An 11554-nucleotide genomic window follows, 5' to 3' on the forward strand; every position below is an offset into this window, starting at 1 on the left:
TTAAAGAAGTTTAATATATAAAGACTCTCTGGCCCAAAGGTTAATTGCCTATTGATGTTCAACATGGCTGAACGACTTCGTTTTTTTTTTTTATTGTAGTTACATATTTTAAAACCTATATGTCACTAAGAACATAATGACATTCTTCATTTTTGAAAAGGTGTGTGGATTAGAATAAAAATTATGTTCTTTTTAAAACTACTTCGAATAAAGCTTTCAAAATTAAAAGAGAAACCAGTAAAAGTATTTTTTTGCAATAACGGTCAATTTCCAATAATTTACATTTGTTTCTAATTTTAGTGTATGATAAGGGAGATTCTGTCTTTACTTGTTCTTTTACAGTAAATTTAATAGATTCACATTGTTAAGATAATCCAATGTGGAACTGCTTTTTAAAGATTATGACAACATATCTTGTAAATCATAGGTTTGTTCTCTCCTAGTTGTAAGGCACTCCAAAATCTTTGGTAATCTGTGATCTCTCCTAGTTGTAAGGCACTCCATTACTTTTTTTTAATATACTCTGCTCATTTCAAATGTTTAACACGTTTTAGAATAAATATACTTTTTTTTTGTTTGTACAAATATCGGACAAATTTCAATCTTTTGACAGAAGTGGGAAGTCTTTCAATTTTCTGAGAAATAAATCATTGTATATAAAACTACAACCCAGCTGAACATGATTCAATATGTTTCACTTTTAAAAACTGAAAATGCGAGTCTTTTATTACGAACTTTTAGGCATTGTGTAAACAGTTTATTACACAAATTGTAATCTGATGTGTGTGTTCTACTATCGTATAGAACTTTTGCAAGAAATAAACTCAAAATACCCAATGAAAGTTTAGCATCATGATAGTCACAATAAAAAGAAAAGACTATAGTGTAAAAGTACTAGCTTCAAAAAAATTGGAGATTTTTAAATAGAAAAGTAGAAATATATGTTGAGGAATTTTAACCAAATTAAAAAATATGTAATCAACAAATTCTGAACAACATTAGTATCAATAAAGTGCTGAAGAAAGAGAGAGGGGAAATTGATTCTTATTATAAATTTTTATTTCCTTTATTACATTAACTTTTGAAGTTACTGTACACTACTGTGAGACAAGTTTAACTGTACAAAAACAAAAAGCCTTAATTTACTTTACGCTTCCTGCTGCTTCCGATTTTCTTGCTCCAATGTGATTGGTTCTCCAGGCAACCATGAAGTATTCTATGATAAAATGAAGTTGATATATCAGATTAAACTGCATATAAAATGTAGCTAATTTAATGTTTTTACATAATTTTTCACAAGAAAAAAACAAGGTTTTATTCAGTACCAGTAACCGAAAACGTCTATATATCTGCTTATGGTATAACTCTTCAATTTTGAAGCTAAGAAGAAATTCTAGTGTTTTTATATATGATGCCAGAAGGTAAAAACAATAAGGGTTTTGCGAATGTGTTTAATAAAAAGTACTAATTAAACACATAACATTCTAGTCTTGGAAACTTGGATGTTATCTACTACTCTCATAAAACCAAACTGTCCGATATGGATTTTATGTTGCTTAGCAACAAAAGCATAGCCTGAAATGAAATGTCTAGACAGCGAAACTGGAAAGATATTTGTTGATTTTTTAATTTAACATCTCCATTGATTAAAAATGTTTGTCAAATACGCATTTTTAAAAAATTAGGATTTGTTAAAAAGTAGACTTTAAAAATTATATTTTGGCCAATCAGATGAGTTTGTTGTTGTTGTTGTTGTTTAGATTGTAGTTAGCTATGTTTTATGTGATAACTAGCTTTGCCTGACCTGTCAAAAACATAATAAGTTGGAGCTTTGTAAAAAAAAACAAAACCTGGGGCTTCCACCTTTTCCTTATTATTTAAATTATACAAAATAAGTTCTAACATTTGGTCATAGAATAACTATACAAGTTTATTTATTGATATAATTAAGCAAAGTTTAGCCCTAACTAAACTACAGTAAAAAGCATACAAGTTACAGTGGTAATTTATCTCGTTTATTGAATAAAGGCCTAAGACAGTTGGACAGTTTCAGTGTCTGAAATTAGAATTCATTTGAAATTAAAAGTTCTGATACATCAGCTTAATACCTGACATTCGTTTATTTCCTGTTAAGTTAGTTAACTGGAAATATAATAGGACATGGTTTAGGCCTATTATCCTGTACGTAAAAGATGTTACAATAAAGATACTAATTTCGCTTCAAATGTTTAGTGAATCTCTGTTAGTAATGTTATACAACAACTACAGTCACTGAAACATTTATATAATTGAGTTGAAGACTAAGTAACACATAAAATAACCTAAATTTCATCCCTTAAAGAGAACAATGAAGGTCCTTTATTTAGGAGCTGTTTTTTTGTTGAATTTCATGCAAAGCCACTTAAGGACTATCTGCACTAGTCATCACTAATTTTCAAAAGATAGACCAGAGGGAAAACTGCTAGTTTTGAAACGTTTTTGGCTTTTATCTAATGTTATTGAATTAGAAATAAATCTTAATCTTACCAGTTTCTTTGCTCTGTCAGCTAACAGGTCAAATGCAAAGGAGTTCAACTGTAAAAAAAATCGAATATTAAACTCTTAACATTTTTTACAATTTAAAAATCACATACTACGAAACTACCTTTGTGAATCAAGGAATATGTAAGCATGGTAATATATAAATGAAAATTGTTCAAAACTATTACCTTCATTAGTAAAAAGAATAATAATAACAGGTTAACTTCCTTTATTTCTCTTTCAAAATATCCTATACAACAACAGGAAAGTTCTTTATTTTTTAACTATATGTGATAGCCTATAAAAATATAACTACATATACAAAATGGCCACTAACTTGTAAACAATACACACTTCTACCACATTAATGTTTTGCATATAACAGAATAAAACAATTTTCCTCTAACGACTATTTTTACTATGCAAATCTGTAACATTACTTTTAATGTATTATGTTAGGATTTCTCATAAATGCTTAAATAATTCCCAAAACCCTAGATTAGTAGAATATTCTAAACACATACGGTGTAGTTACAATTAATGATTTATTCTGTAAATCATTAGTGATTGAAGGAAAAACAAAACTGTATTTTAGTTTCCAAAACTAGAACAAAAACAAAACTTACTAGCAACTGTGATGGCAAGGCTACCCCCTGAAATCTATACAAGATTCCTTGTTCCGTTGCTAAGGGATGAGCCTAGAGAAGTTAGATAAAGAAAAAAAACATCTTTATGGAAGTAGAAGTGAGGATAACCAATATTTTCATCACGCAAAACTTTTGACACAATGATAAATTAAAGATATTTAATCACTTTTAAAATTTCTGTCTACAGGGTGAAACAAAAGTAATGTGTTTTATTCAAGAAATTTGTATTTTAATTATGATGATGGTAACGATTCGTTCTATTTAACATCTTTTAGTTTCAATTTTTCTGGAAACTATCAAAACTAAATGTTATTTTTGAAAGTTAGTAAAAAGAACTGGAAAACGGACGCACTTACAGCTGTTACTTGAACCCTCCCAAGTTGACTGGTATTTGAAATCATAGGCCCTCCACTTATATCAATGTGGTCTTGTACTCGGTACACTGTCACAGAGTTATCTACCGATGACCGTGAAGCAATTGTTGGAATCTGTTCAGTTTTATACCTAAAAGAATTTTAAATATTAGAAAATCTGTAAAAAAATAATTTTAGTACCTACTGTCCCACAAAGTCACTACCTGACCTTAATAATCAGTCATTCCAACAAAATTTTAAATTTAGTTATATATATAAAAAAAACTTATCCATGATTTAGTATTAAACACAGTTTTTTCACTAATTACTGTCAGTTGTTACATGCCATATTTACAGCTACACTAAAATTTGTATGCAAAGAAGTCTCACAAAAACATACCCAACCATTTGAGAAGGAAACTTTGACCTGCACATCGAAGATTTACTGTGAATGTTAGCAACACGGCAAAATTATTACAAACCTGTTGTCTTCGAACATTTTCAAGGCCACTGATTGGTCTACTTTAAGCCATTCAAATTTGAAGTTCTCCATTCTCAGTTTCCTCATCATTAAAGACAATGTGCTTAGCTCATCCTGGTAAAGAAAACAACAACCACGATAAATAAGCACTACACAACCAGGTGCAAAATGATAAACACATACTACCCATAAATTTAATCATTTTTTTCCCTCACTCCTAGTGTGTTTTCACTTAAAACAATTAGTCCATTAATGTACTCATTATATTTAATATTTTGCTAGCTCAGGCACAGAAATTACCGTATATAGGTTTTTTTGATAATTAGTACTTTCGTAGTTTTTACTACAGATTTTCTTAGAAATCACAAAGTACAATAGTGTATTATAGTTCTTTGACAAATTATATGAAAACAAAATACAAATGCACACAAAGAATATATGTGTATATATATATATAAATACACACTTTTTCTGCATTCTAAAATATTTTTCTTTTATGAATAAAGTAGGGTCTGAAGTATTCAACCAACTTATAGACCTCTTTTATTTTTCTAATCTTGGCCGTACCAACTATTTGTTGCACGAGTTTTGGTGATACAAAAAAATTCATTGTCTGACCTGTTTAAGAACCCAGTTGCCGAGCTTCAAGTCTACATCGTATACAAAACTACCGGACCGTACTGCATGAATAAAATAAATAAAAAAGTGTTAAAACTTCTTTTGTTGTTCAGTAACTAATGGCTTGTCATATAAAACTGTATACCATATTTAATGAAGATAACTCTTCTTTAATAAACACTTCTTATTGAAAGTCTAAAAAAATCCATTAAATGTGTTTGTTAGCATCATTTTCAAAATCAACTGTGAATAATATAATTATTTCTACTCATATTTAACAATTTGTTCTAAGAAAGAAGTTTAAAACGTTCATATATATATATAAACAAAAAAACAATACTGGGTCCATATACGAATTTTTCCACAACTGCTGTACTCGTGAGGTTCACTGTTAAATCCTGTTCGCAGGATTTTTGTAAAATAATTACAATACTTAACAATCATGATTAAATAATCTTTAATGTATATAATTTATAACCTTGCTTATATAAGTATCCATTTGATTACCAAAAATATAAACAATAAAGTCAGTTAAATTTAACTAATGAGGTTCCACCATCATTTTTTAAAAATCAAGAAAATTACAAGGCTTTAATGACTATAAAGATAGGAAATCAAACAAAATTAGTTAAATGTTTATTTCTTTTTTTTCACTTTCAGACTACTGACCTATAGCAAGAAGACATTAATATAATGAGATTTACGTATCAAACTGAAAATTAAATTCGATTTCACTACTAGATTGAAGTCTCGTCAGCAAAATGAACGACAAATGATTTAGAAACAGAGATGCAAGTGAAAAAAAAAACATCTGTAACTAATGATAATAAAAGTAAATTACCAGTATAATATATGATCAAAGCAGCCTTAAACTAGTATCACTAACTAGTGGATTTTCCTTGCTGGAGAGGAAATAGTTTTCCTCACTCACGAATAAAGAGTTATTCGCGACAGGTCATTTGACAGATAACTCGTATGACTGAAGAACACGTATTTTCTGAATAAGTTCAGCACCACTAGCCATGATAGATATTTTAATTAACACCTTTTACTTCCATCCAGAACAAAATTAAATTTAAGTAACTCTCATTTGATAATTATCCAAAAATGCTCTTTACCAATAGGTTTGGGCCAACTGTGAAGTTCAACATAAAACTCATCTTTAAGTGATTTTTCCAACACAAGTCCAAGTAAAAAACTGCAACTTCTCCAAAATGCCTAGATGAAAAAAATGTTAAAAAGTTATACTGTAATATTGTTCAGTACAAGACTTGAAACTAAATATATATACAAGAAATGACCTTTAAATAAGATTAAGGAACTGACTGATTTCTTTTTTTAATGGTACCTTATTCACTTGAAAAGGATCTTCAATTTTGAAATGTAAGAAACGAAGAGTACAGTCTTCCTCTAAAGGTCTGTGCATGTCCCATAGCTTTCCGTTTACCTCTGCCAGCACCGATCGTTGAGTAAGCATCTCACTGATATCTACATAAAGAAATGTATTGCAATGATACTAAAATCTAAAATAGAAACATTTTGAAAAATACATTTCATTGAAAAATATTTATACAAATTTTGTTTCAATAAAGTTAAATGACTTTGATGCACATTCTAAAATAATATTTAAGACCAACAAGAAGCCAGTTGCCCCACCTAGACTGTCCCGTTAACTAATTATTTTAAAAAAATTACACCTCAAGGCCAGCCCTAATCATTCAAATATTTATCAAGACTTCCTTTAAATTTACTGTTTCCACCATATCTGATGGCAACTCATTTCAAAACCAACTAACCTATTAAGAAAGTAAAACTGTCTTACCTGAAGCTGACTGCCAAAACTTTTGTGTCCCTTATTCCTTCCATTCTCACCATTAAATGTGAAAAAAGATGAAGCATCAACAATTTCCTTAACAGTCTTAAACATATCAATCGGATCCCCTCTAACTCTTCTTTTTTTCAAGAGAAAACAAGTTCAGAGATTTTTAAACTGTCCTCATATCACATCATTTCCCTCCTAGTAGCCCTTCTCTGAATCCTTTCCAATGATTCAGATGTCTTTCCTAAGGTTAGGAGCCCAAGACCTAACACAGTATTCCAAATGTGATCTAACCAGTGACTTGTACAATCAAATTATAACCTCTTTTGACTATTCACTATTTCTGTAGATACAACTTAACATCCTATTAATCCTACCATTAGCAACAAACACTACTTGGATCAACCAGATCATTAAGATATTTTTTTCCATACCACTGCTAAGGTTATTCCAATCAAAATTATATTCATAATTCAAATTGTGATATCCCACATGCAATACTTTGCACTTATTATAATTAAACGTCATCTACCATTTATTCACTCAACTCTCCATGTAATATAAATCCTTTTTTCAAGCAGCAGCTTCATCCTCACAGCCAGCAACACCCAAGACCATAATATCAGCAAATTTAAGTAATCTATTGATCTCCACTATGTCGTTGATATAAATCAAAAACAGAAAACTCTTAACACAAAGTAAAGGTTCTCGTGATGTTAATCCAGTTTAACTGAACTCCATATATAACAACCCTCTGCTTTCTTCCACCCAGTTACTATTCTATCCAATCAGGTATATCGTCCTCCACACCTATAGAAGTTATTATTTCTTATCAAACCTTTTATGAGGCATCTTTGAATGCTTTCTACAAATCTAGATATACCAAATCCTGTATCTATATAAGCAGTAGCCTCTTGAAAGAAGGTCAAAAGATTAGTAAAGCAAGATTTTTCCCAAGTGAAACCACGTTTACTATCCACCTATACTGCACAATTTTGTAAATGATTTTGTAACGCATCTTTTATCACACTTTCGGAAACCTTCCCCACCACTGATGTAAAACTAATAAGCCTATAATTACCAGGATAAACTTTATCAGCTCCCTTGGAAAAGATAAGTATCACTATTGCACGTGTCCCAGGAACATCCTAATTCAGGGGAGAAAATTACAAGCCTCTGTCCCTATCTTACGAGTCTTAATGAACTATTCAAAAAGACTTCTTGAAAATATTCTAACTTTGTCCTGGCATAAATACATGATGTGTGAGTGTCATAATAAAAAAAAAATATTTTCTTTCAAAGCCTAGATTTTGAACCAGTAAGTATGGAAAATTTCAAAGATGGCTAAATCTTTACTTTACAACTTTTTAACTTAGCATCCCATACTATTAAAATGGTGTATTATAAACTTACGTAAAGCACAGTTATAAGGAGTTGAAATGTTTCTATTCATCATCAAGGTACAATTTTCTGGTGTTCCTTCATGACGAACTTCTATCTTCTCAACTCTAGTGATAAGTGCTTGCTGTCGTTCCTTTTCTTTGTTAAATATTGCATTTCGTTTTTTTCGAACCTCTGAATTGGTAACTGTTCCAAGAGGTCTTGATAAAATAGAATATCCTATGTAAAACAAATTATAATGAGTTGAAGGTAATCAAACTGTATATCAAAATCTAATTCTAATTACAATTTACAGCATTTATCAATGTTCTTGAAATTCAGTTAAAAGAGCAGTTGTGAAACAGGTTTCAAACCAAACATAAGTCGTACTAAATATAAAACTGGCACTTGTGCAATATATGAATATATCCAGTTAAAAAGAGTACAATGCTAAAATAATTACACAAAAAATAATTTATTAAAACAGGAACCAGCACTAAAATGACTAAATGTTTCGGAGTTCTTATGCCACTATCTTCTGAAGCTGGTTGGCTCTTGTTTTAATAAATTATTTATTGTGTAATTATTTTGGCGTTGTACTTAGTGTACGTTACTGTCAACATTTTAAATACAGAAAGGTTAATAATATATTATATTGCTGTACAAATACAGAATTAGCGTGACGAGCTACACAAATCTTGGCAGTTCAGTTGAAGTTGTACTGTAGTCTACAGCGCCAAGTTCAGTCGTGTAACTACAAAAGATAGTCACCCCCGCATAAAAAGCAATTGGTCCAATACATTTATTTCCATACAATTGTAGTTACGAAGCTAGCTGATTTGGGGTCCACTTTTGGCTCTCCCCCAATGGGATTTACACCACTGAGTAGGTTATTAATATTATACTGTTCTCCTTATCCAAACCAAAACAATTTAAATACTCTTTTAATATAAAAATGCTAACCTCTTACCGGAAAAATATTTATAACTGAAAAATGAATGTACTGCTTTTAGTTTTGAAACCATTTTTAACTGTCAGTAAAGATAACAGATACAAAATAATGTTAAATGTATAAGCTTAATAGGCTATTGGTATTAGTATTAACCTAACTAAAAACTCGTAGGACTTAAAAGAACGCCATCTAACAAATGATTTCTCTTGATTTTCATATTTTGTGATTTGGAAGTACATACAATTTATTTCTAATATTGAAAACAAAATAACAATTGTGCGCTGCATTTTCGATTTTATTTATATTGTCTCATTCCCTGTTACATATGAAATACAGAACAGTGATTTACTAAACATAATTAGGCCATTCTAAATAAATCCTATCTTTAAATCACTTTAATATCAAACAAAAGTGTACACTTGAAAAAATACAAAAGAAAAACAGCTTTTAAAACTACATCGAAAATTAATACGGAAATTCGTGAAGGTTCTTAGTTTTACTCTCGACTTAAAAAAAAAATTCAGGAAACCTCAATCGATTCTTTTAAATGATATCAATCAAGCTGAAACTGGCAAGGTGTTAGAACGGAACTTAATGATCAGCCCCTCAGTGGCTCAGGGGCATGTGTGCGGACTTACATCACTAGAAATCGGGAAATGGTGGTCAGAGCACAGATAGCCCATTGTGTAGCTTTGTGCTTAACTTCAAAACAAACAAACAAGTTTTATCATCAACAATAAAATATGTAATACTAGACGAAAGGAAAGTTTCTTTTTCTTCAAAAGAGTGTCTCACAAAAAACATTTTAAAATTTTCATAGCATAAAAATTATAGAAATATTTATTAAAATGATTTTTAAAGCGAAACCAAATATTATTTAGTAACTTTGTTCGAAGATTCATGCAATTTAGTTCATTAAATTATACTTTCACTGTGAGAAGGGAACAAGTCAAGAAATACCAGTGACACCTCCTCCGACAGGGAAGAGTTAATATGAAAATATTTTCAGGAACAAAAGTAAAGTTTAAAAACCTATAGAACATTCAAAAATCTATGATATATTCCTAAGTCTTCTAAACTACCCAGTAGTCTTTGTTGTTTCTTTTCTGCAGGAGATAGGTCATTTCACTTTCCATGAAACCATAAATTACTTCTGAGTGATTTTCCGGCTCTTGTATTTACTTCAGAGTAGCCACAAGGTCCTACTAACTGGGAGCTTAAAGTTACAAACCTACGACACATGTTTCTTCCTAAACTCAAACCTAGATCATCATACAAAAAAGAGAGACAGGAAATAAATGCACAACACACCAGTGGTGGGCAGAGCACAGATAGCCCTTGTGTAGCTTTGAGCATAATTAAAATAAAACAATTATGTTTGCAAAATGTTGCACGAAAGGTGTTTCATTAAGTGTTCTGTTATTTGTATGGTGTAAACAAAGTAGCAGCGAAAGTATAAAATGTGCCCTAGACCATGCGTCTTTGTCCTAAGCCCCAAAAAAGTTAACGACGGCCCTGATCCATTCCATACAGTGAAGGCGGCTTATATAACACATTGTGAAGCTATGTACTTAAAAATCAAATATCTATGGCTATCATATGGCAATAGTTATAGATAAATTAACTGCATTAAAACCTACGTAACTAAATCTAAGTTACGCAATTGTGAGCATTTACACAACGTAAATTTGTAAGCTTTGAAACTTGCTCCATTGGCTAAAGTCCGAAACTTGTATAATTTATATTTTTGACCGATAGTAAGAGTTGAAAAATACATTTAACAACGAAACTTAATATCCGAATATTTATACTGTTCTCAAGTGAAATATATTGAAACATAATTCATGATCGTAAGTATTGCGATTATATTAACGTAATGTCACTTGGTTCATACGGCCAAATCCTATTCTACTTGAAGTTGATGTGTGTACGATTTTATCCCTGTTCTTTTTCATTATTACGACAGCAGTGCGAAAATGAAGTAATCTATCGATTCATTAATCTATCCAAAGGGAGTACACTGTAGAGAAAATATTAGAAGCTTTATTAGAATTGTTAGGCTTATGGTCGCAATGCTCGATAAAGCCAATAGGTGGCAGGTTTGTTTTTCAAGCACAAATCTTTTTTAAGAATATATAACTTGTGACTTTAAATTCTTTCTAGCTCATGAACAACGTTGATATTGTTTGATTCAAGATTATTTATTATGTAACAGTCTTTAAGTGTTTTTGTTTTTAATTTCTCAAAAACTTCCTTTTACATCTGCTGTTGGTTTGTGCATTAGTTTTTCTTAAATACTTGACAATATATCCCGTCTCCTACTGTATATCAAGAGTGAAGATATATTAGCCATTAGCTTTGCGCAGAGGCGATGTCGTAGCCAATGAGGTTTATCCGAGGCGCGACTATTGCTAGTTGAAAACTTTTCCCAATACCCCGCCGAGACGACGTGAAATATCGTCGGCTAAGGCAATTTTTGCAGGCCTCATTTGAGGCTAGTAGTCAAATAAAAATAGAAAATTGGTGTTTATTTTGGTTAGGAGTAACATGATTAGTGACACTCATAATTAATATTCAACGTTGAACTGGTACACAATTAAAAATATTTTATTTAGACCTATCTATAGCCTTCAAAAAGTTGACGACTCTACAAGTTTCCACGTTACAACGTCATCCTCAGGAGTGAATTACGAGACAATTGTCAAAGTATTTATAGCTTGTTAGTAGGTCATTGACCTGTATGTTATTTTTCATACATTCATGCTAAACCATTCAAAGGAGATC

General features: G+C 30.7%; 1 protein-coding gene across 1 annotated transcript; it reads right to left on the reverse strand.

Annotated features, from left to right (window-relative positions):
* Positions 1-93: 93 nt before the first annotated feature.
* Positions 94-8945, reverse strand: LOC106472030 (39S ribosomal protein L39, mitochondrial-like). Its single transcript, XM_013932659.2, has 10 exons — positions 8789-8945; positions 7852-8058; positions 5968-6107; positions 5738-5837; positions 4620-4681; positions 4003-4115; positions 3524-3671; positions 3147-3218; positions 2527-2574; positions 94-1216 (listed from the first exon to the last, which is right to left on the reverse strand). The coding sequence occupies exons 1-10, from the start codon at positions 8841-8843 to the stop codon at positions 1148-1150; spliced, it is 1014 nt and encodes a 337-aa protein (XP_013788113.1). The 5' UTR covers positions 8844-8945; the 3' UTR covers positions 94-1147.
* Between the last annotated feature and the right edge of the window lie 2609 nt (positions 8946-11554).

Source organism: Limulus polyphemus, unplaced genomic scaffold (assembly GCF_000517525.1).
Source record: "Limulus polyphemus unplaced genomic scaffold, Limulus_polyphemus-2.1.2 Scaffold5028, whole genome shotgun sequence".
In the NCBI taxonomy this organism is placed as follows: Eukaryota; Metazoa; Arthropoda; class Merostomata; order Xiphosura; family Limulidae; genus Limulus; species Limulus polyphemus.

Coding starts and splice junctions, on each gene's coding strand:
- LOC106472030 (XM_013932659.2), bottom strand. CDS start 8,843: ATGGTTTCAAAACTAAAAGCAGTACATTCATTTTTCAGTTATAAATAT. Junction 5,838..5,967: donor ATCCTTTTCAAGTGAATAAG/GTACCATTAAAA, acceptor TTTTTCATCTAG/GCATTTTGGAGAAGTTGCAG. Junction 3,219..3,523: donor GGAGGGTTCAAGTAACAGCT/GTAAGTGCGTCC, acceptor TAACTTCTCTAG/GCTCATCCCTTAGCAACGGA.